The 25,098-nt window shown below is 57.5% G+C and overlaps 1 protein-coding gene across 1 annotated transcript in view; it reads right to left on the bottom strand.

Annotated features, from left to right (window-relative positions):
- Positions 1–25,098, bottom strand: part of OBSCN (obscurin, cytoskeletal calmodulin and titin-interacting RhoGEF) — a 148,003-nt gene that overhangs the window by 37,388 nt on the left and 85,517 nt on the right. The window contains exons 39-56 of the mRNA XM_068534674.1: positions 23,567–23,830; positions 20,071–20,334; positions 18,086–18,349; positions 16,683–16,946; positions 16,098–16,361; positions 15,124–15,390; positions 14,644–14,910; positions 14,269–14,541; positions 13,369–13,641; positions 12,851–13,047; positions 12,602–12,677; positions 6,086–6,358; positions 4,926–5,201; positions 4,313–4,600; positions 3,905–4,180; positions 2,935–3,308; positions 1,548–2,406; positions 471–749 (exon numbers count right to left, since the gene is read on the bottom strand). Of these exons, the coding sequence (XP_068390775.1) occupies positions 471–749; positions 1,548–2,406; positions 2,935–3,308; positions 3,905–4,180; positions 4,313–4,600; positions 4,926–5,201; positions 6,086–6,358; positions 12,602–12,677; positions 12,851–13,047; positions 13,369–13,641; positions 14,269–14,541; positions 14,644–14,910; positions 15,124–15,390; positions 16,098–16,361; positions 16,683–16,946; positions 18,086–18,349; positions 20,071–20,334; positions 23,567–23,830 (5,298 nt within the window). The remainder of the gene's footprint in view (positions 1–470; positions 750–1,547; positions 2,407–2,934; positions 3,309–3,904; positions 4,181–4,312; positions 4,601–4,925; positions 5,202–6,085; positions 6,359–12,601; positions 12,678–12,850; positions 13,048–13,368; positions 13,642–14,268; positions 14,542–14,643; positions 14,911–15,123; positions 15,391–16,097; positions 16,362–16,682; positions 16,947–18,085; positions 18,350–20,070; positions 20,335–23,566; positions 23,831–25,098) is intronic.

Here is a 25,098-nt window from a genome sequence, read left to right as displayed (position 1 = left end):
TTACATTTAAGTATTTAATCCATTTTGAGCTAATTTTCACATAAGGTCAAAGTTCATATTTTTGCCTACGAGTGTTCAAATTACTCCAGCATCATCTGAAATTCCATCCTTGAATCTGAAATTCTATCCTTACTCCATTTAATTGCTTTTGCATTTTTGTCAAAAATCAGATGGATATATTTGTACTGAAGCTGTCTAGGGCCCGCCAGGAATCAGGGACAAAGACCAAATATATATTTCTTATTGTGCCACAGTGCCGTTAACCACCCACTGTGCCCATGGGGTACCTCCAAACCTTTCCAGGTACCTCCCCAGCCCAGCCACCTCTCAAGGGGGCTCCAAGAGAACACTCTATCCTCCACAAGACATTCCAGCCCCAGATCCTGCCTGGCCTGAGGCCAATGGTCTCCAGCACTGCCTCGCCCAGCCAGGATCCCACCCTGAACCATCAAATCTGACCGAGCACTCACGGTCCACGCGGAGCTCCGCTTTGGTAGAGGACACACCCACGCTGTTCTCAGCCAGGCAGCGGTAGACACCCATGTCTGCTGGCACCACAGCTGTGATGATGAGCTGGTGGCCGCCCTGCTGGTCCTCACTGATCATGTAGTGGTCATCCTCCTCCAGCACCCTCCCGTCCTTGAACCAGCGCACACTGGGCACGGGCTGGCCTGTCACCACACAGTCAAAGCTCACGGGGTACCCATCCAGCACCTCCTGATTCTGCAGCTCAGTCAGGAACACCGGGGCTGGGAGGAATGGGCAGGGCATACGACACGTTACCCTCAGGCTCCCCCAGGTTGCCCCAGCTGCCAGCGGTTCAATGTGCGTGATCTGCACGGCACCCATTCACATGAGTGCTCACAGAATGGGCGGCGAAACAGAACTCTGTCTCTGCCAACTGAGCTCTTCCCTCCTCCCCATGCTCTAGAAGAATCCTCTCTTTGTTAGCCTGGTTCCCAAGCTACCATGAGGCCAGAGAGATAGCAGACAGGAAATGGGGAGGAAGCGGAAGTAAAGGGAAGACCAAGGTCGGTTGTCTGGGATTGGAAGCAAGCTAGTAGCTCAGAATTAAAGAGGAGGAATGATGCTGTGGGTTATTAATGATACTCCCTTTGTTGTTCCTAGGGAGATGCAAGTAAACAGTGAAATGACTTTTTAATTAACTTTAGTTGCTGGAGTGGGAAATGGGGTTCAGGCTGGACTATGTGGAACCCCACCTTTTATACAGATTATATCTGAAACCCTCATGGGGGAAAAAATAACCCTAAACTCTAGGATGTCAGTATTCCCGAATCCATTTCACAGAACAGAACTCTGAGGTTCCAAGAGGCTAACCAGTAGCAGGCAGAGCTGGGATTTAAATTGAGCTCTGTCTAACCCCAAAGTCAGGGCTCCTCCCAGCTCAGTGGGCTGCATCTGCGAACAGCCAGAAGCTAAAGCCCCTTGAGCTAAACCTCCTTGAGTTTTCAGCTGACCCTGGTCACCGCTGCTGCCTTCGCTCTTCCTCTCCCCTCACCCTTGACCCAGGCAGCTTGCAGACTCACCTGCCTCTGCGGCCAGTACTGGCTCCGGAGGCGCTGCAGGGGTGGGGGCCACCTTGCCAATGCGCATCTCCACCCCATGCAGCCCCTGCTCTGACAGGCTGATGTCCACTCTGTTGTCCAGCGTGCCAAACATGTCCTGGAAGCAGGTGGCTGCCCGGCGGGCCTCGGCAAGCGCCTCGAAGCGGATGCAGATGGACTGTTCATCTTCGCGGTATGTCTGCCTGTCCCCAGGCTCCTCGGGCTCCGCCTTGCCCTTGTCAGCACTGAAGATCTCCTCATCTGAAACCTCTGCCGGGCCCTTCGTGCGGAAGAGGCGGTACAGCCGCTGGGCGGCCCGGCGGAGGGTGTCATCCAGCTCACTCCCGGAGGAACTCTCGGTCTCACTCTCCGTCCCACTGACCGCCACACAGGCACTGTGGGCCACACGGCCAAACCTGTTGCTCACCTGACAGGTATAGTGGCCAGCGTCGGCCCGGCCCAGGCTAGTGACCAGCAGAGAGCAGGTGCCATCCCCAAGCTGGTCAATGTGGTGGTGCCGGCCATCAGTCAGCTCCACACCGTCCTTCAGCCAGCAGGCACGCACATCTGTCTTGCTGGACACTACACACTCCAGATGCAGGACATCTCCCACCTGTGCCACGGTGTCCCCAAACGTGCGGCAGAACACAGGCCCCTCCTGCTGCTGAATCTCCTTCCGGACCTTATAACCCTTGAAGGCAGCCTGGATCTTCACTGCTGCCTTGTCCATGGATAGGTCACCCAAGTCCCCAACGCTCAGGTCTCCTGGTGGTGGGGGTACTGAGGCTGGCTTCTCCTGCTGCTTTTGCTGCTTCCCAGAAGGGGCTGCTGGGGCGTCAACCTGTGTGCACAGATAAGGTGGGGCACCTGAGGCCCGGGACAGGGAAAGGATTGTGTAGGGACACACACAGGGCAGGGGGAAGCAGAGCCCAGGTCTCCTGCCCCAGCTGCACGTCTTGCTCCAGCATGCCTGCTGCCTGCTACCTGCTGTCAACTGCACTACCTTCACTGAGGCCGAATGCCTGATGGCTTCTGTTGCTTCCAAAAAGCAAGCCCACCCTCCCTAAAACTGCTTTCCCCAGAGCAGGACAGAGTTGTGAGAAATACCAAGGAGAGATAGGTTCCAGCTCTTCAGAAAAGAAGTTTTAACAGCCAGGTGGATGGATGGATGGATGGGTAGGTGGCTGGTTGATGGATAGGTAGATGGATGACCAACAGATGGGCAGATGGTGGGTGGGTGGAAGAATGGATAAACAGATGGTGGATGGACCGACGGACAACAGTGGATAGATGACGTGTGGATGAATGACAGAGTGGCAAAGATCTAAGAGACCCAGGCCTCTCCTTGTAGGTCAAGCTGGAGACTCACCTTGCTGGCCAGTGGTGAGGCACTGGCCCTCCCAGCCTTCTTGAGGTAGGTAACCAGGGAAGGAGTGCCCGCACGGGACTCATCGTCAGAGCTGGTGTGTGAGAGGTCAGCCTCGCCAGTGCGTGTCAGCTCGTCAGCCGTGGAAGAGTCCTCAGAGAGGTCAGGAGCCACCTCCTCCACCTCCTGCCGCAGGCGCTGCGGGCGTCCATCCTCCTCGGGCAGCTCGCTGATGGAGTCCAGCGTAGGCTCTCGGCTCATGCGGCGCTTCTGGGCCAGGGCCTCCCACAGGAGATGCAGGTCGCCTTCCTGGGCCGCCTCAGGGGGCAGGCTGGGCTGTGTGGGGACCTCATCCCCAGATTCTGGGGTCAGCACCACTGAGGAGGGCAGGAAACTGGTCAGTCAGGCAGGGACAGAGCCATAACCCCAGGCCGGCCTTAGCTACTGACCACGGTTCCCCTTATAGGCCTCTGCTGCCTGCCTGGGCCCCCAAGAGTTCTGATGCACAATGTGTACAAGGTTTTAGAGGCTCTGAATGGCCCTCTCTAGGCCTCAGCATCCCCTGATCAAGCCAGACCTCAGTCTTCCTCCTGCACAGGAGGGGATGACCACAGGGAGCACCAGGCCAGGGTCAGTGCAGGTGCAGGGGAGCTCAGAGTGCAGGCGGCTCAGAGAACAGGGATCCAAGGGTTTAAAGAACCAGCAGTGGGCACCAAGGGCTGCATTGGCCAGGATCCCACTCCGAGAGCGATGTGACCTCAGATGCCAATGATATGGGTTCTGACAGGAGGCTGAGCCATACCGATCTGGGCATCTCCCCACCCCGGGCCTCAGTCTTTCCTGGTGTGAGGCAGTGTCCTCAAGATGACCTCCTGCAGTTCCCCGAGAGAGAACCAGTGAGCAAGAGGGCTGGCCCACTCCATATCCCAGGGCTCCTCCCTCCCCCGTGCACGCTGGGCCCTGGGAGACATACCCTGGAAGGCAGCAGCTGCCACAGAGACCGGATCCCGTGCAGGGGCGCAGCGATACTCGCCCTGGTCCTCCGCTGAGAAGTCCCGAATCAACAGCGTCTGCCGCTGACCCTGGCAGAGAAGCTGGAAGCGCCCACTGGGCTGGATGCGCTCTGTTCCCTTCAGCCAGATGACCTCACCAGCCTCGGCCACCTCACACTCCAGACACAAGTCCTCCCCAGCTGCCACCTGCCGGCTCTCAGGGGCAGGGGGTGCAGGCGTGGGCTCCTGGGGCTCTGCTGGGAAGAGTGATCAGGAACAGGAGGGGCGCATCAGTAAGGACGCGGGCAGAGACCCCCAGCTTAGAGAGGCCTTGAGGGCTCCAGGCTGGACCCCTACCCTCATAAACCAGGACTAAGGCAGCAACTCACCAAGCCTCACTGTCTGGGGCAGGTACACAGGCTCCCCAGCGCCTGCCGCGCCCACTGCCGCCACACGGAAGCGGTAGGTCTCCCCGGGGGCCAGGCCATCCACCAGGCACTTGGGCCCGGGCACCAGCTCATGGCACAGCTGCCACTCTCCTGTGGCCGCTGCCTTCATCTCTACCCGATAGCCACAGAGACCGCCTCCGCCGTCACTCGTGGGAGCCACCCAAGACAGTGTCACGGAGCTGCCAGTGCGCCCCACCACCTCGGCGTCCTCTGGGGGGTCGGGGAGGCCTGTGGGGGCGGGCAGGAGGCACAGGGTCAGTGCAGAGGCTGGCAGTCGGCACCTGCAGCCCTGCCCACCCTGGGGTCTGCTGGTGGGGCATAGTGTGGTCCACCCCTCAGAGTCCTGTGAGCAGCTGTGCCCCACAGCCCAGCCTTTCTGCGGGGGCGAGGACGGTGCATTTGAGTCACAGGAAGACTGTGTGCCTAGAGGCCACCCAGCGTGGGGGGCCACGGAGAGCCCCAGCAGCCTCTGAAGCTGAAACCTCCTGCCCCCCGACCTGTCTCCCCGAGAGCCCTGGACCCGAGCTGCAGCAGGCAGACCCAAGCCACCCACCCAGCACAGTGAGCCTCGCAGAGGCCACTGCATCACAGGCGGCGAAGGTGACCTCGCCGGCGTGGTGCAGCTGGGCCCGGTGCAGCAGCAGGGTGTGCTGGCTGCCTTCAGCGGTGACTGTCCAGTCTGCGTCGTCAGGCTGCACCGAGGCTCCATTTATGTACCAGGTCGCCTCACCCACCGGCACTGTCTCGCTGAGCGTGCAGCTGAAGCTGGCCCGCCCCCCGGCCAGCACGGCCGTGTCCCGGGGTGCCTCCAAGACCTCCAAGCGCCAGCCTGCAGGGCGGGGTGGGAGTGTGAGCTCAGGGGCCAAGGGGCGGCCTGGGGCGGGGGGAGCTCGGAGACACCCATGCCACCCCCTCCCGTAGCCCCTGAGAAGAGGAGGGCACCAGCCTCAGGTGGGAGCGGCCTCAGAGATCAACGTCCCCAAGGCTACCACCCCATGCTCCTGTGGGCAAGTCTCAGAAATCGATGCCCTTCCCAGAGGCCCCAGCTTCCCCCACCCCGACCCCGCACTCCACCCCTGACCAAGCAGCTGGGTACCCAGTGGGAGGGGTCTCCGAGCCCCACGCCCCACTGCTGCCCCAGCCCTGGTCTACTACCCATAGCCAAATATCCAGTGAGAGGGGTCTTGGTAACCTATGCCCCCTCCTAGGACCCCACCCCCCTCGCACCCCACAGTGTGATATCTCGTGGGAGGGTTCCAAGAGGCTCATGCCTCCTGCATCCCTGGCCTCAGCCCCTCCCCCTGCACCCAAGCAGTGAGGTATCCGGTATCTGGTGGGAGAGGTTGAAGAGTCCCAAGTTCCCACACAGTGGCCCTAGCCCACCCACCCCCGCCCCCTGCAGCGTGTGGTATTTGGTAGGATGGGTCTGAGAGACTCACACACACCCTGTGGTCCCAGCTCCACCCCAGCGTCCCTGCAGTGGGTGATCCCGTGGGAGGGGTCTCAGCGACTGACCGCCCCCCTACATCCCCACCCTCCCACACTCTTGCAGTGGGCTATCAGTGGGAGGGGTTACAGAGGACTACGCCCCCCCTCCCCGTGGCCCCAGAACCGCCCCCCTACCCCTGCGTCGTGGTATCTGGTGGGAGGGATCGCAGAGAACCACCCTCCCCCCTTGGACCCAGCCCACCCTCCTGACCCCACAACTCTAACCTCGGACTGTGAGGAACGCAGATGTCACCATGTCCCCCGCCAGGAAGGTCACCCGGCAGCTGTCTTGAGGCCGCAGGTTTCTGAGCAGCAGCAGGTGCCGCAGGCCGTCCTCAAAGTAAACCACCTCGGCGTTCTCAGAGGTGCGCACCGGCTCGTCATCCAGCAGCCAGGTGTGGGCGGCCACCTCCGGCCACGACAAGAGGCACTCGAACAGCGCCTCACCGCCCTCAGGCGCCTCCACGTTTTCCAGGCCTCTCACCACAGTGTTCTTGGCTGCAGAAAGAAGGTGGCTCAGGGTGTTCTCAGGGCTTCTCCTGCCCAGCACCCCCAAGAGTCACGTGGAAGAGCCCCCCTCAGGACAAAGGGCCTAAGAGAATGCAGCCAGGTGGAGGGCATCTGGGTGTCCACCTGAAGGAGCCACACAGGGACCTCCTGAGGATGGGCCCTGCCCATCCCCATGCCATCACCAGACCTGCGGCTGGGAAGGAGGGTCCTCCCCACGTCACATGTAAGAAGCCTCACGAATGTTCGTTCACAGACTGAAAATTCACTGGCGGCCACAGCTGGGCTCAAACCCAGATGGAGGTTTACGCCTCTCAGCTTTGCTGCAGCATGGGGCTCTGGAAAAGTGTTCCATTCCTTTCCTCCCCCAGCCAGGCTGGCAGACCTGTTGGGCTGCTCCCCTCACTCACTCAGACCAGACAGACCTCTGCCCTCATTTTCAGCCTGACCTAATTCTCTTGTACATACAGCCCAGGGGTCAGTAATAAGCAGCTATGCATTTTTCATGGAAGCCATGACGTCAGGACTGGGCATGCCAGACCCCAGATCCAGCTCAATGCCTGGTCCCCAAAGGCTTGCCACATCCAAGAGCCAATTCCCATGACAGGCCACCTGGACCCAAGGTGATCCAGTGGGCTTCAAAGTCCACGGGGGCTTCCTGAATGAGGTGGACCTCTGAGGATGGGTAGGGGAGGTGTCCAGGCAAGGGAAGAAGTAAGAGGGGACACCATGATGGGACTGAAGAGGGATTCGTGCGGGGGGCAACAGGGAGCCAGGCCAGTGGGGTGAAGGACGTAAAACAAGGTGGGGGGGCAATAGGCAGGGGTGAAGTCAGGCAGGAAAGGAGCACCACATCACCCAAGGCTGTACAGGATGCTGGGGAGGTCTGGCCTTGACCCACACGACAGCAAGGAGCCACTGCGGTCACTGAGGGGGTGGCAGCTTGGCCAAAGCTCCAGGCCCACAGCCCCAACTGCTGTCTGGGCTATGCACCCCGAATGGAACCCACACAAAGCCCTGATGCTCCCTCCTAGCTCATCCACAGAGTCCACACACCCCTCAGGCAGGGGTGTCCACTCTGGACAGGGGTCCCCGAGGAGTTAAGAGGGGAGGGCATCTCAGAGCAGAGGACCCACGGGGCCCATCCACATCCTTCTCCTTGCCACCCTCCTGGCCCTGGTATGCTCACATCACAGACCAGACTCCCCCCATAACCCTGGCTCCTTTCCTCCCCAGGTCAGAACTGACAGAACCAACGGGGACCTAGGAGTGCATCCCACATCTCCACTGTGCTTGGATGGCTGCGACCAGCCCCATCAGGGCTGCAGCTGCTCTTGGCCGCAATGAGATGGGTCGGGGGCAGGGAGAAGGCTGGGCCTGCAATCAGCGCTGGAGTTCACCCTCCTTAGCTCCTATGCAAGGATCAAGGCTGCTTTATTTCTATAAAATCCCAGATATTAAAGCAGCAGTGAGCCCCTGAGGTCTCCCTCCTGCCATCTCCTGCTTCTCTGCATTTTGTTCTCTACTCCCTGCCTGAGGCCTGAAGGCTCTGCCCCAGATGTCCACAAGCCCCCACCCCCGCTGCCTCCTTCAGGCCCAGGTTCACACTGCAGCCCCTCCCCACAGCTCTTCTCACATTTTCCTTCAGCTCCCACAGGAATGTCACCCCTGAAGGGAGAGAGTTTTGTCTGTTCACTGCTGTGCCCCCAGGGGCCAAAAAAAAAAAGCGTTTAAAAACTTAAGTTATTGAACTAGTGTGTGAATGGGGTGTGAGCGACCTCAGGCGGCCAGTGGCCCAGACCAGGTCCCACCTGCTCTTCCCAGCTTGGATGGCCTCCTGACAACTGCCTGACAACTGCCAGCTCACTCACCACTGGGAACATTTCAGGTTTTCCCAAATAGAAAGTAGCTTCAGCCAAATGGCACCTCCGCCCCTGCAGACCTGCAGCCCATTGTCTCCCCTCCTTGGCCCCCCATAGGGTATCCTGACTGTGCTGCAGATAGGGAAATGGGGCTCAGAGCGTCCTCTGAGTGACCAGCCCGGGAAGGGGCAGAGCTGGGGTCTGAACTCAGTATTCGTGGAGCTCAGCCCAGTGGCCCTCCTCTGCTCTAGGACACAGCCCCGTCTATGGCCACACAGGCCCCAGGCCTGCCCACACACCTGCTTGCATGCAGGCTGCCTCCCTGCCTGCCTCTACCTCCACCCCTCCCTGACCGGGTGTTCTGGATACAGATTCTTCAAGCAGCCTCTGCCCTTGTGTTTTCTATCTGTGCTGTCCTGACAGGCTGCTTTGGGAGGAGAAGGGGTCTGGGTGGGTAGGCTCAGAGCCTAGGATCTGCTTACTGGGATCCCGTCTTTCTAGCACGCTGTCACTGCCTGTCATTTCACCATTATGGCTCTACGTGAGCAGCACCATAGCTGTGCTGGGCCTGGGGCTGCCCGCCAGACAGCCTCACCTTGCACTTGCAGCAGGGCCACCACGCGGGTACCCGCGGCCTCACAAGTATAGATGCCGCTGTCGCAGGGCAAGGCCGGCCTGAAGGACAGCCTGGCCACGGTCCAGTCCTGCTCTATGATGACACGGCGCCCATCAGCGCACACCTCCTGCTCGTCCATCTTCCACGTGGCCTGCACGGGCCGTGAGTACTGGCAGAGGAGTTCAGCCGGGCCACCCTCCTCCACTGCCAGGTCTTGCATGGCACTGACCACTTCCACTGTGGGATCTGTCGGCCGACAGGCCAGGCACACGTCAGCTGGAGCAGTGTGACTGAGGCCCACCCACCCTCTGCAGTCAGCATCAGCGACTCAGAGGCAAGCAAAAGCAGGGCTGTGGTAGAAGGGGGACCCACCCCGGTGACCCAGGGCCCTCCACGTGGGGCAAACCTTGCCACCATACACCCCCGCCCACAGCAGACTGTTAGCTCAGTCTCCGTCCACTGGGCCTCTCCTAGCCACTGTTTCCCCTGAGCCCTCACTTCCTCTAGCCCAGGGCGCATGTTGCCCCAGTAGGACACAACAACCACTCCTGAAAGCCCTTGGGCCCATTCGGGCTCCACAGCTCCGATGGGCACTTGGCACCCCGAGCCCAACTTATCCCTTCTCCAGGGGCCTTGTCGCCCGCCCCCTCAGGGCTCCCATCCTATTTCCATCTGCTGAAATCTTATCAACAAACGGTTTGCCCCTCTGACCTGGGCAAATGTCCACATTTATTCTGCAAGAGCACAGAGGAGGCCAGTTGACAAATATGCCAGTCGAAGCCACACTGGGCTGCTGTGCCAGAAGTGCCCAATGCCCCCACTGGGAGTGGGCTGAGGGGGTTCCGTGGAAGCCCACTACCCTCCCCAAGGACTAGCTCTTTCCCAGAAGGGTGCAAGACCCTGACCAAGCCAACAGCACGGGAAGCAGCTACAAGCAAGGACAGTGCAGGCCATACCCGGGGCTGGGAAAGCTGCCTTCACCTCCAGGCTGCTCTCTGGGCGTGTGACTGAAGGAGGGGCAACTGCAGAGTGGTGGCCAGGTGGGCAACTGTGCCCAGGGCCCTATAAGCAGGTGGGAATGAAACTCCAGTTTCACTGCTGAGTCCGGCCTTCTTTCTCATCCCCCAGGTGGGACTGCAGCCTGCCCACAGTGCCCACTCATGGTACACACGGAGAGATGCCCAGTCTGTGTGTTGGGGGCCAGTCCCTGAACCCCCACCCTGGGAGCCCGCAGGAAGCGTGCAGGGGCAGCAGGGGCAGAAGCTCCAGCATAGGGCAGGGTTCCATCGGCTGGTACCTTTGACCAACAACTTGGCCCTGGAGACCAGGGGCCCTGCCCGGAAGGTGATGGTGCCCGAGTCAGCGACCCCCAGGCCTGAGAGCGTGAGGGAGTGGAAGGTCCCATCATGCACGGAGATGGCACTCTGGGGGCCGTCCTGCAGCAGGGTCCCATCCAGCCACCAGTGGGCCTCCGGCCCACCCGCACGGGACACCTCACAGGAGAACGTGGCCACCTCCCCCGCAAAGACGTCCACGTTCTGTAAGCCACGTACCAGGCACGGTGCTGCCTCTGTGCAAGAGGATGAAAGGAGGGGAGCTGGGGGTGCCCTGGGTCTGTGGGGCCACCCTGAGGTCCACCATGCTGGAGGCAGCCTGGGGCTGGGGTCTAGAAATTTATCCAGGCCAGCTGGCACCCCCTGCTCACAGAATGAGACATGGAGACCACCCATAGTGAGCCTGTGGAGGGCCAGCTCAGCCCCCCTGCACCTCACAGCCCCCTTCAGAACATGTTCGGTTTCATCAAAGGAGACCAATGACCTGCATCTCACCCTTTTCAGAAGGCAGAATTAACAAGCCCCAAGTCCCATGGCTGCCATCTTTATGGGGTTCGGTGTGGGATAGAGAAGAGAGGTCATGGGGTCCACCTCTCTGAGAGGGAGGGGGTCTGCTCAGGAAGTGAGCCTTCCTTCCTGGGGGTGTGGAAGCAGATGCTTCTCCCATCCCCAGAGGGCCATTTGTCCAGATGTCCCCTAAGGTCCTTTTGGCCCTAAGATTCTGGGGCCCTAATGCAAAATGGCAATTTCCCCCTGACCTGTCACACAGCAGGGCGTGAGCCCAGGGGGTTTCCCAGATGCCTGCTCTGTGTCTGCACACCTGCCCCAGCCAGGCTCTCCCTCAGAAGCCCTCCACGTCCCTCCTAGGCATGCACCATCAACTCTCCAGTCCCAGGCCCACACCAGCCCCTCCATGTCCTCCCAAGAGTGCACATCTAACTGTATCCTCAACCTGCTCCACCAGCTCCCCATTCCCATCTTCGGCACAGTTCCCAAGCTTGCCCGTATCCCACCAACCACCCATCTGCACAAGCTCATGCTCGTGGCTCTCTGCCTGAAGCCACAGCTGCGGTCTGTACATGAGCCAGTTCGCCCCAACTGGGGACACTGGGTTGAGAGGGGCCAAGGCACTTCCCTCAGTGGGATCTGCAAGACCCAACCCAGCTCCATGCTGCCTCTCACAGACACCCACTCTGATGAATACATGAGGCCCTTCCTGGCCTGACTCTGCTCAGGACACACAGGATACTGCCCCTTCCCATCATTCAACTTGAGGGCATTGCACTCTGGAGACTTTCCCAGCCCCACAGACCACATGAAGACTCGGGGTGGGGACACCTGGGACTCAGGACACACTGTCTCCATGTACAACTCCCCCAGCAGATTGGGGACTCCCTGAGGGCAGAGCTGCAAATGGCCCCTCTCGAGGTAGATAGTAAATATATGATGGACAGATAGTGGATGGATGAGTGGATGGATGGGTGAATGGATGGTGGATGGATGGACAGATAATGGATAAATGATGGCTGGCTGGATGGCTGGATGGTAGATGGATAAACGGATGGATATGTGGATGAATGGGTAGATGGTGGACAGATGGATGGATGGATGGATGGATAGATGGATGAATTAATGATGGATAGATGGTGAATGGATATATGTATTGATGGTAGATAATGGTGGGTGGATGGATGGATAGACGATGAATGGATGGATGCTGGATAAATGGGTGGACGGATGGATCGATGGATGGATGGAATAGAGGGGTGGATGGATGCATGCACGCATAGATGGATGGGTAAATGGTGGATTGGTTGATGGCCAGTGGATGGTAGATGGATGGGACCAGTATGAGAACCAGGAGTAGGACAGCAAGGGAGGGTCTCTCATGGCCAGGTATCCAGAGGTGACTAACTCTGGGGACAAGGTATAACAAGTCGAAGGTCCTTAAATCCTACTTGCATGTCTGGGCCCAGGTACACTATGCCCCAAACCACTCACGTGTCACAGGTGTGCTATTGTATCAACATCTGGGAGCCTGTCAGGTATGCAGGTGTGTGTAAATGTGGACAAGAGCACACAAACCTGCATCACAAGGAGTAGCTATATGGAGGGTACAAGTCCAGAAGGCCCTGCTTCCATCTCAGGGCCCAAGTCCCCAGCAGCCAGACTCCCCATCTCCCTCCTACACACAGCACTGATCCCACACAAGGACCCAACACACACCAGAATTTCTCAGGCTGATCTTCACTAGCCCACTTCCAGTGGCTTTAGTGGTCAAGAGTGGAAAACTGCCACCCCACAGCAAGATCACTGCTGGAAGGCTCAGGTTTCTGGCCTTACCACCTGCCAACAGTTCCTTGAGTAGGGAAACATGGGCACCTACAAGCAGGAAGGCTGGGTATAGGAGAGGGCTGCCCACCTGTGACCTTCAGCTGGGCCTCTGAGCGACATGAGCCCACTTGGAAACTGATGGTTCCGGCATCTTCAGAGGTCACCTGTGGAAGCAGAGATGGGGGCATCAGCCCGGCAGTGCCATGTCAACCATCTCTACTTTGCAAGTCCCCAGCCCAATTCCACTGGAGTTGAAACCTTCCCTCTCTCCCACCCCTGGGGGGTGGGAAGGCCCCTGGACACATTGCGGGGTACAGGCAGGTCTGGGGAACGCCACCTTGTGCAGGGTGAGCAAGTGGAGTGTGCCATGCTCCACTGTGATGTCGTTCATCTCGTTGGTCTGCAGGGGCACCCCTCCCAGGGCCCAGCGGGCCTCCTGGCCCAAGGCCCTTGACAGTCGGCACTGGAAGTGGGCGTCCTGGCCCTCGCTGAGTTGCACATCCTGCAGGGGCTCCAGGATGGTCACCTCAGGGGCTGCATGGGTTGGGGGAGGGGTAGAAGCATGGCATCAGCCTCTGTATCTGGGATGCCCCTCCCCCACCGTCAGGAGCACCTCCCAGTCTCCAGGGTCTGCCCCCAGCACCCCTGCCCCAATCCCGGAAGACAAGCACACTGGGCACCACTCTACCCCAACATCTTGGGTCACCCCAGAATCATTCGTTCACCACCAGTTCCCCACCCTCAAAGGCAGGAAACCTTGTCATCTATCACTGTCCCTTGACAGGGCCTGGCCCAAGGAGGACCAGGATGTCCTGGCCCCAAGTGCAGTGAGCAGTGAGGCCCAGTTCCTGCTACCTGTGACGGTGAGTTGGGCAGAGGATGTGTGGAGGCCCACGTGGAAGGAGACAATGCCCGCATCCTCGGGAGTCACGCTCTTCAGCCGCAGTGTATGGGTGCGGCCACCCCGCACGGCCACTTCGGTCACCTCATTGCTCTGCAGTGGCAGGCCCTGGAGGCGCCACTCCACATCCACGGCCTCAGCCCGTGACACTTCACAGCTGAACTCTGCTTCCCCGTCGGCTTGCACCTCGGTGTCAACCAGGCCCCGCACGATGGTCACCTCAGGCTCTGGAGTGTGGGCAAAGGGGGCCTTTACCAGCCAGGTCAGAGAACCTGGGCCAAGATCCCATGCCCCCCGCCCCAACTCACCTCCAGGAAGCCCTCCCAGGCACTCTCATGCTCTTCTCCTGCCACACAGCCTCTATCTGCCCCCCGTGAGATTCATCACCCAGTTTGCTCACAAACACAGCTCCCTACCATGACACTGAGCTACTGGGGACAGAGCTGGGGCTGGGGGCACCTCTGTTTGGAGGAAGCGGGCAAGGGATTGTGGGATGGTGGGCTGCTTTTGTTCCTTCCCCCCCCGCCACTGTGGCCAGCCCTGCCCTGGCTGGGACATCAGGGGGGCAAGACCTTCAGAACAGACAGGCAGGAGCTCACAGAGGGTGGCCCAGACCAGGCTGCCCCACCTGCTGGCAGGGGCGGGAGGCAGGGCAGTGTTCAGGGGCTACGGTTTCCTCACCGTCGACGCTCTTTTCTAGGGGCACCAGCACCAGAGTGGTGCAGAGAACGCTTGTAACTCCAGGGGTCTTAGAGCCACCCCAGAACAGCACCCGGCGAGAGGGGGTACCGGGGTGGGCCAGGTGTGCCCCCAGGGCAGCTATGTGGGGAGTGGGTGTGGCAGGGAGGGCTCACCTTTGACTTTGAGGGAGGCCAAGGTTTTCTGGCTGCCCACCATGCAGGCGTACTCGCCCGCGTCCTTGGCCTCAAGTCCGTGGATCAGTAGCTCACACGTGGCCCCCTTGCATCGCATCTCATACTTCGGACTCCCTTGCAGTTCCACACCCTCCTTGAGCCACAGCACGGGGGCCCCAGGCTCTGAGTCATTCAGCTGGCAGCACAGCTGGGCCACACCACCCGCCTCCTGCTCTGCACTCTGCAGCTCCGTCTTAAATGTGGGCCTAGGGGCTGGAGGGTCAGGGAGGGGCTCTTAGGGCTGCTACTCAAGGCGCCTGCCAGCTCCATGGGGGCTGAGGGGCCCGGGGAGGGCAGGGGTCCCGGGAAGCTCACCGCGGACAGAGAGGCTGGCAGTGCTCTGTGCGTGGCCTGTGTCGCAGGTGTAGTGGCCGGCATCCTCCTGCTCAGCACCGTGCACCAGCAGCTCAGCGGCTGTGCCCTCCAGCACCATCTGATACTTGGCACAGGGGAAGAGCTGCAGGGAGCCCTTGCGCCACTCCACGCTGGCGCCTGCCCGGCTCAGCTCACAGCGCAGGTGTGCCGTTGCGCCCTCGTCTACCTCCTGGGCCTGCAGCTCCCGAAGGAACCTCACGGGTGCAACTACAGGGGTGAGGGAGAATGTGAGGGCAGGTGCAGGAGCAGCTATGGGGGCAGGGGGGCCCAAAGGCGTGCAACTAAGGTGGAGGGGTAGCGGGGTGAAGAGCTTCAGGCCAGGTCTGCCCCGCGTTGCACACAGGAGCCCATGTCACCTCCAGGGTGGAGGTGCGGCCCTGACAATCCCCCACAGTACGTGGGGCTGGCCTCGGGGCCCACCTGTGACGGTGAGGGTGGCGCTGGTGGCCTGGGAGCCACAGGTGCAGGTGTATTCTCCAGTGTCCTCCCGGCGCAAGTCCCGAAGCACCAGCTCTGCCATGTGGCCCTGCTGCTGTGGCTCCCAGCGCTCGTCAGCCTGCAGCTCCAGGCCACCCTTACTCCAGACCACAGCAGCGCTAGGCTCAGACAGCTCACACCGCAAGCTGGCTGAGGTGCCCTCCTCAGCCTGCAGGCTCTGCAGTGGCTTCCTGAACACCACCTGTGGGGCTGTGGGGTGGGGGTCAGGGGGTGGAGGGGAGAGAGAAGGTCAGCCCCAAGGCTGGTGCCCAGACACCCAGCCAGCAGACTGGCACCCCAAAACCCAGGGAGACCCACCCAGGGCCTAGGCCAGGTGTGGCCCATGTCTTCACCCCAGCTGCCTGACCTGCGCAAAGGACCCAATGCCACGGGCTCCTGGAGGCTGGGGGTAGAAGTGGAGTCATGGGCCTGGGTCCACTCTAAGGGGAAGGAGGGACTGAACTGGCGGCTATGAGAGGAGCTCTGGATCTGACCCAGGCTATTCTCATGCTGACCTCTACCCAGAAAGCCGACAGACAGGCCTGTATCCCTCCAGGTCATCAAGGTGGGGGCAGGGGATCTCCTTGGACCCCTAGGGCGGGGCCATGACCGTCAGATCCTGACTAGAGGCTTTGGAGTATAAGGAGAAAGTTGACTGCATTATGACGGGTGGAGGGAAGGGAATAAGGTGGGAGTTCTATCCCTACGGTGAGGGTAAGTTTTGTGAGGTCATTTGGCTGGAGATCAGTACGCAGACACAAGGACACCGAACAGAGCCCTAACTGGGGAGCACAAGGGTGACATAAAGAAACTGCACACAGCACAGAGGAGGCAAGCATTCATGGGGAGCCAGTGTGGGCACAAGAAACAAGGGCACAAGTACAGGCTCCCAAGTAAGTCCACAGGGCCATCTTTACCCCTAATGGTCAGCGTGGCAGATGTCCTCTCCTGCCCGCACACACACGAGTACTCCCCGGCATCCTCCTCAGTCAGGTCATGGATCTCCAGCTCACACACGGCTCCGTCCTGCCTCAGGCTCACTCTGTCTCCAGCTCTGAGGGTCTCGGGCCCCTTCCTCCACTCCACAGGGGCTGTCTTGCTCAGCACGCAGTGCAGCGTGGCCGTGGCCCCTTCTGTGGCCTCCTCCTTCCTCAGACCCTTTGTGAACTTGGCAGGCAGGCCTGGCGATGGTCAGAAACACACAAACACTATCACACTCTCCGAACACACAGAAGAATCAGGATGTGCACAGTACAGAGAGGACACAAAACCCAACTGGACACCGACCACCTGCTGGGTGTGCCCAGTACACACTGTGGACTGTGACATTTAAAGGTCCAACCCGTACATGTGCCACACAGCAGACAGGGAACATGACAGGGACAACAAAAGAATTATGGAAGGAAAAGGATAGTGAGACAGCAGAGTAGAAAAGGAAACTGAGAGCAGAGAGGTGATGCAGCCACCAAATGCCAGTCCACGTGGTCACATGTGGTCTTTACCCCTGACGGTGAGCGTGGCTGATGTCCTCTCCTGCCCGCACACACACGAGTACTCCCCGGCATCCTCCCCAGTCAGGTCATGGATCTCCAGCTCACACACGGCTCCGTCCTGCCTCAGGCTCACTCTGTCTCCAGCTCTGAGGGTCTCAGGCCCCTTCCTCCACTCCACAGGGGCTGCCTTGCTCAGCTCGCAGTGCAGTGTGGCCGTGGTCCCTTCTATGGCCTCCTCCTTCCTCAGACCCTTTGTGAACTTGGTGGGAAGGGCTGGGAAAGTCAGAAAGACATAAACACTATAACGCTCTCTAAAGGCACAGATTAGACAGGACATGGACATCACAGAGAAGACACAAAACACAACTGGACACGGGCAATGTGCTGGGTGTGCCAAGCACACGCTGTGCACTGGGGCTTCCCTCAGCCCAGTCCATTCAATGTGTGCTGTGACACCTTCCACAGACTCCTCAGGCCGCACGTTTGTACGAATCTGCTGGGCAAGGCTGGAGAGGGTTGGACGGTGTGGGGAACATCAGATTCGCTGGAGATTATTGGGGGACAGCACATGCCTGGATGGAGTAAAAGACACAGACACTAACAGGAAACAGGACAGAACGTGCAGTGACACGAGGGGTGGAAAGTAGCTCAGATGCTGGTTGCTCATGGTTCACACAATAGCGCAGAAGGAGGAAGGAATTCCGTGGAGTTATGGGAAGAGGGTGTCACTGAAACGAGGAGGGTAGGGGGGATAAGTGCAGGGGGATGCCATGAAGTCAACAATTGGACACCAAAACACAGCTCTGCTTCGCCACATGGGTCTTTACCCGTGACAGTGAGTGTGGATGAGGTTTTCTCCAGACCACACACACAAGAGTACTCCCCGGCATCTGCCACAACTAGGTCACGGATCTCCAGCTCACACACGGCCCCATCCTGCCTCAGGCTCACTCTGTCCCCGGCTCTGAGGGTCTCGGGCCCCTTCCTCCACTCCACAGGGGCTGCCTTGTTCAGCTCACAGCACAGCGTGACCGTGGCCCCTTCCGTGGCCTCTTCCTTCTTCACACCCTTTGTGAACTTGGCAGGCAGGCCTGGCGATGGTCAGAAACACACAAACACTATCACACTCTCCGAACACACAGAAGAATCAGGACGTGCACAGTACAGAGAGGACACAAAACCCAAATGGACACCGACCACCTGCTGGGTGTGCCCAGTACACACTGTGGACTGTGACATTTAAAGGTCCAACCCGTACATGTGCCACACAGCAGACAGGGAACATGACAGGGACAACAAAAGAATTATGGAAGGAAAAGGATAGTGAGACAGCAGAGTAGAAAAGGAAACTGAGAGCAGAGAGGTGATGCAGCCACCAAATGCCAGTCCACGTGGTCACATGTGGTCTTTACCCCTGACGGTGAGCGTGGCTGATGTCCTCTCCTGCCCGCACACACACGAGTACTCCCCGGCATCCTCCCCAGTCAGGTCATGGATCTCCAGCTCACACACGGCTCCGTCCTGCCTCAGGCTCACTCTGTCTCCAGCTCTGAGGGTCTCAGGCCCCTTCCTCCACTCCACAGGGGCTGCCTTGCTCAGCTCACACTGCAGCGTGGCCGTGGCCCCTTCTGTGGCCTCCTCCTTCCTCAGACCCTTTGTGAACTTGGTGGGAAGGGCTGGGAAAGTCAGAAAGACACAAACACTATAACGCTCTCTAAAGGCACAGATTAGACAGGACATGGACATCACAGAGAAGACATAAAACACAACTGGACACGGGCAATGTGCTGGGTGTGCCAAGCACACGCTGTGCACTGAGGCTTCCCTCAGCCCAGTCCATTCAATGTGTGCTGTGACACCTTCCACAGACTCCTCAGGCCACACGTTTGTACGAATCTGCTGGGCAAGGCTGGAGAGGGTTGGACGGTGTGGGGAACATCAGATTCGCTGGAGATTATTGGGGGACAGCACATGCCTGGATGGAGTAAAAGACACAGACACTAACAGGAAACAGGACAGAACGTGCAGTGACACGAGGGGTGGAAAGTAGCTCAGATGCTGGTTGCTCATGGTTCACACAATAGCGCAGAAGGAGGAAGGAATTCCGTGGAGTTATGGGAAGAGGGTGTCACTGAAACAAGGAGGGTAGGGGGGATAAGTGCAGGGGGATGCCATGAAGTCAATAATTGGACACCAAAACACAGCTCTGCTTCGCCACATGGGCCTTTACCCGTGACAGTGAGTGTGGATGAGGTTTTCTCCAGACCACACACACAAGAGTACTCCCCGGCATCTGCCACAACTAGGTCACGGATCTCCAGCTCACACACGGCCCCATCCTGCCTCAGGCTCACTCTGTCCCCGGCTCTGAGGGCCTCGGGCCCCTTCCTCCACTCCACAGGGGCTGCCTTGCTCAGTTCACAGCGCAGCGTGGCCGTGGTCCCTTCCATGGCCTCTTCCTTCCTCAGACCCTTTGTGAACTTGGCAGGCAGGCCTGGAGATGGTCAGAAACACACAAACACTATCACACTCTCCGAACACACAGAAGAATCAGGACGTGCACAGTACAGAGAGGACACAAAACCCAACTGGACACCGACCACCTGCTGGGTGTGCCCAGTACACACTGTGGACTGTGACATTTAAAGGTCCAACCTGTACATGTGCCACACAACAGACAGGGACCATGACAGGGACAACAAAAGAATTATGGAAGGACAGGAACAGGATAGTGAGACAGCAGAGTAGAAAAGGAAACTGAGAGCAGAGAGGTGATGCAGCCACCAAATGCCAGTCCACGTGGTTACATGTGGTCTTTACCCCTGACGGTGAGCGTGGCTGATGTCCTCTCCTGTCCGCACACACACGAGTACTCCCCAGCATCCTCCACGGTCAGGCCACGGATCTCCAGCTCACACACGGCTCCGTCCTGCCTCAGGCTCACTCTGTCCCCGGCTCTGAGGGTCTCAGGCCCCTTCCTCCACTCCACAGGGGCTTCCTTGCTCAGCTCACAGTGCAGCGTGGCCGTGGTGCCTTCTGTGGCCTCCTTGCTTCTCAGTCTTCCTATGAACTCAGCAGGTAGGGCTGGGCAGGGTCAGACGAACACAGAACATCAGAGTCTCAGGAGAACTTTGGAGACATGACAGGACAGAGGAAAAAACAGACTCCAACAGGATAACAGGACAGAACCTGCAGTGACATGAGGGGTGGGGAGTAGCTCAGAGCTGGTTTCTCATGGTTCACACAACAGCCCAGGAAGGAGGAAGGAATTCCATGGAGTTATAAGAAGAGGATGACACTGAGACAAGGAGGGTGGATGGGATGAGTGCAGGCAGAAACCAGGAAGTCAATAATTGGACACCAAAACACAGCTCTGCTTGGCCACATAGGTCTTTACCCTTGACGGTGAGCACGGCTGAGGTTTTCTCCTGCCCACACACGCATGAGTACTCCCCGGCATCTGCCACAACCAGGCCACGGATCTCCAGCTCACACATGGCTCCGTCCTGCCTCAGCCTCACTCTGTCCCTGGCTCTGAGGGTCTCGGGCCCCTTCCTCCACTCCACAGGGGCTTCCTTGCTCAGCTCACAGTGCAGTGTGGCTGTGGCCCCTTCTGTGGCCTCCTTGGTCTTCAGATCTTGGATGAACCGAGCAGGCAGGGCTGCAGAGGGTTAGATGGACAGAAATCATCAACCCCTCAAAAGGACTGGGCGTATGACCAGAACATTCAGGATGATAACAGAAGCAGCCAGGGTGGAGGACATGTGAAGAGGCAGACCAACGCATATGTGACAGTGTGATCATCTTGCATCTTGCCCAGTGAGGTGCAGGGTGGCAGGGGACTGGTCCCATCCAGGCCTCTTGTCTTCTCAGCGCGCATCTGTCCTACCTATACCCGTTCATACTGTCTAAGCGCTGACCTCGTCTGCACCCAGAGTACAAACCAGGCTCCTCCAGCTCACAACTCACACATGCAACAATGCAATGTACATCTCTCCTGGGAGAACCTCCAGAAGGCACCTTCCAGTCATGACATCAAGAGCCCCACTGACATCCCTCAGTTGTGCTCCCCACCCCAGGTAGAGTGTCGATTCAGCACTGCCCACATCTGGGCTCACTGCATGCCTTCCCTGCCCACACCAGGCCCCACCTCATCCACCTCGCACGCTCCTTTCCTTACTCCACTGGACTTGCACTCTCCTGGCTCAGATCTCCTAGACCCTAATGGATTCTAGCTGTGGCCTTCTAACCACGCCCCAAGCCCTCCAACCTGCAGTCTTCTCCTCCATCCCAACTCCAGGAAGAGTGTGAGCTTCACAAGTTATAGTTGACCAGAGCCCACCCTGGTTACAACCTGCTGTGGGCTGAATCATGTCCCTCAGAAATCATATGTTGGAGCCCTAACCCCCAGGACCACAGAATGGAGATGTATTGGGGGATGTGGTCTTTAAAGAGGTGACCAAGGAAAAAGGAAGTCACTGGGGTGGAACCTAACCCAACATGACTGGTGTCCTTGTAAGGAGAGGATATTAGGACACAGATACATACACAGAGGGATGACCATGTGAGGACATGGAGAGAAGATGGCCATCTACAAGCCAAGGAGAGAGGTCTCGAGGGAAACCAGCCCTGCCCACACCTTGATCTCAGACTTCCAACTCCTAGGACTGGGAGGAAAAAATTTTCTGATGTTTAAAGCCACTGTTATGTTGTTAAGCCATTCAGATTTTGGTACCAGGAGTGGGTCGCTACTGTAACAAATACCTAAAATTATGGAAGTGGCTTTGGAACTGGGTGATGGGTCACAACTGGAAGAGTTCTGAGGTGCATGTTAGATAAATCTAGGTTGCCTTGAAGAGATTATGGGTAGAAATATGGATGCTAAAGGTGCTTCTGGTGAGGTCTCAGATGGAAATGAGAAATGTGTTATTGGAAACTGGAAGAAAGGCAATCCTTTAATAAAGCAGCAAAGAATTTGGCTGAAACATGTCCCAGAGTTTTGTGGAAGGTAGAACTTACAAGTGAACTTGGATATTTAGCTGAGGCGACTTGTAAGCCAAGCACTGAAGACACAGACTGATTGCTCCTTGTTGCTTATGGTAAAATGTGAGAGAAAACTGAGTTATGTCAAAGAAGGAAGTATTTAAGCAAGGGGAAATCAAAAGTTGAGGATTTAGAAATTTTTCAGCCCACTGAAATTGCAAAAAAATGAGAATGCCTGTTCTAGAGAGAATACCAAGGGTGTGGCTGGAAAATCATTCAGTAAAGAGATTATGAGTGTGAGTCCTGGATCCAATCAGCCACCTCAGCAAAGCCAGGACTAGAGATGGAATTATCCAGGAAGGCTGTGTGGAAGGCTCTTGTCTGAAAGCTTGGACTCCTGTGAATTGTAAAGGAGACCAACAAGGCTTTTGAGAATTTTATATCAGCAGAAACACTGCCAGCCATGACTTAATCAGACACAGAAGGGACAAAATGATGGAAGCTGGGATTTCTATAGGATGGGTCAATACAGCTATCCAGCTGGGAACATGTGCTATCCTTCAAAGTTGGGAAGAATAACCCCAATGGCAATTCAGAGGTCAGCAGGGATGCCACTGCATCCATGGTCCCAGAGGGCCACGCCACCTCTGTCCAGGGCCAAGGGGGTGAGGTCACCACTCTGGTGGGCCCAGAAGACAGAGCATTGAGACAGAGGATCATTCTCCAGCCTTAAAATCTAACAGAATCTGTCCTACGAGATGCTGGGTTTCTGTGAAACCAGTGGCCTCTTTCTTCTTTCCTATTTCTCTCTTTTTCAATGGGAATATCTATCCCACGCTTGTTCCACTGAAGTATTTTGGAAACGTGTAACTTGTCTGATTTCACAGGTTCACAGCTGGAGAGGAATTTTGCCTCAGGATGAATCGTAACTCTAGTCTCACACATACTTGATTTAGATGAGATTTAGATTAGATTTTGGACTTAGCTTGACACTGGAATGGGTTAAAACTTTTGGGTTTGGGGGATGGGGTAAATGTACTCTGCATGTGAAAAGAACATGCATTTTGGGGGACAAGATGACAGAGTATTATGGACTGAATCATGTCTCCCCTCAAATTCATATGTTGAAGTCTTAACCCCCAAGAACTCAGAATGTGAATTTATTTGGAAATAAGGTCTTTATAGAGGTAATTAAGGATAGAATGGGGTCACGGGCGGGGGCGGTCACTAATTCAATCTGACTTATAAGTGTCCTTACAAGAAGAGGAGATTGGAACACAGGAACACACAGAGGATGCCCAGGTGAGGACAAAGGGAGAATACAGCTGTCTACAAGCCAAGCAGAGAAGCCTCAAAAGAAACCAACCCTGTAGACACCTTGATCTTGGACTTCCAGCCTCCAGGACTGTGAAACAATAAATGTGTGTTGTAAGTCACCTATATGTGGTATTTGTTATACAGCCCAAGCTTTGAGACAGAGCTCTTCAGAGGCTCCACACAATCTCCAAGGTCAATCAAATGCTGTTACCACACACAGGAGGGCCTGGCCTGTCTGGCCACCTGCTCCCTGAGCCCCTCAATGCTGCACCTCAGTCTTCCTGTGCACATCCGTCACTAACATGAATGACCCCACTCCACACCTGAGGTCGAGAGCCCATGCGTACCCACAGCCCCAGCCACATGCCAGTGGCCCAGAGCAGCTCTCCTGGACCACGATGCCTCCTTGGGGGTGTCCTCACACCACCCGCCCCTTGGGTCTGTACCCACAGGGTCTAGACAGGGCTGGCCAGTGCGTTTTGTGAGATGGATCAGACAGACGGTGACTGTAACCCTGAGATGACAGTGACATTGGGAGAGCACAGAACGGGTGGCAGAGAGAAGTCATTCAGGTGGCCACATGCAGTCTTTACCCCTGATGCCCAGTGTGGCAGAAGTCCTCTCCTGTCCGCACACACACGAGTACTCCCCGGCGTCCGCCACAACCAGGCCATGTATCTGCAGCTCACACTTGGCCCCGTCCTGCTTCAGGCTCACTCTGTCCCCAGGTTTGAGGGTCTCGGGCCCCTTCCTCCACTCCACAGGGGCCGCCTTGCTCAGCTCACACCTCAGGGTGGCTGTAGCCCCTTCCATGGCTTCTTCATTCTTCAGACCCTTTGTGAACTTGGCAGGCAAGGCTGATCAGAAAGACACACACACAGTCACACTCTGTGAGCACACACAAAAGGCAGGATGCGAACAACACAGAGGAAACACAAAACCCAAGCACACATGGGCCATGTGCTGGGTGTGCCGAGGACACACTGCGGTTGGTGGCTTCCCTCAGCCCAGCCCCTTCTGTGGACTCCTCAGGCCTAATACTTTGTATTAACCTAGGAGGCAGGGCTGAGAAGGGTCAGAATGACATGGAGACCGTCGGATTCTCTGCAGAAGTTTGGGGTCAGAACGTGACAGGATGGAGGAAAAGACACAAGACTCCAACAGCACAACAGGACAACAGGACAACAGGACAGTACCAGTGGTGACACGAGGGGTGGGAAGTGGCTTAATTGCTGGTTTCTTCTGGTTCATACAACAGCCCAGGAAGGTGGAAGGGATTCCACTGCTTTATGGAAAAAGGGTGGCACCGAGACAGGGAGAGAACGTGGAATGAATGCAGATGGATGCAATGAAGTCAATAACTGGACACTAAAACATGGCTCTGATTGATCACACGTGATCTTTACCCCTGACAGTGAGCACGGCCAAGGTCCTCTCCTGCCCACACACACACGAGTACTCCCCAGTATCCATCATAGCCAGGCCATGATCTCCAGCTCACACACGGCCCCACCCTGCCTCAGGCTCCCTCTATTTCCATCTCAGAGGGTCTCGGGTCCCTTCCTCCAATCCACAGGGGCCATCTTGCTCAGCTCACGGCACAGTATGTCCATGGTCTCTTCTGTGGCCTCTTCATTCCTCAGACCCTTTGTGAACTTGGCAGGCAGGGCTGAGGAAAGCTAAGAAGTCACTGAGGACATCAGACTCTCTCAGGGGACTCTATGTCCAGGACACCACAAAAACCACACAAAGTGCAAGAGAGCACAGTATGAACAAGTGAACAAATGCACAGATGGTGATGGAGGCAAATGCCCCAGAGGGAACAGAGAACACAAAGCACTGGACATGACATCTACTGGACAAGAAAACAGGAGCCATGAGACAGCTGGGGGAATCCAGTTGAAAAGATACAGAAAGCCACAGGATCCAACAGGGTAGTTGGTGACATGGAAACAAGTCTATTTGGTCTCACGTGGTCTTTACCCCTGACAGTGAGCGTGGCTGAGGTCCTCTCCTGCCCACACATGCAGAAGTACTCCCCAGTGTCTGCCACAGCCAGGCCACGGATCTCCAGCTCACACACGGCCCCGTCCTGCCTCAGGCTCACTCTGTCCCCGGCTCTGAG

Source organism: Eschrichtius robustus, chromosome 2, assembly GCF_028021215.1.
Source record: "Eschrichtius robustus isolate mEscRob2 chromosome 2, mEscRob2.pri, whole genome shotgun sequence".
In the NCBI taxonomy this organism is placed as follows: domain Eukaryota; kingdom Metazoa; phylum Chordata; class Mammalia; order Artiodactyla; family Eschrichtiidae; genus Eschrichtius; species Eschrichtius robustus.
Note: the sequence above shows the minus strand (reverse complement) of the source record. Positions and strands in the feature narration are given on the sequence as shown.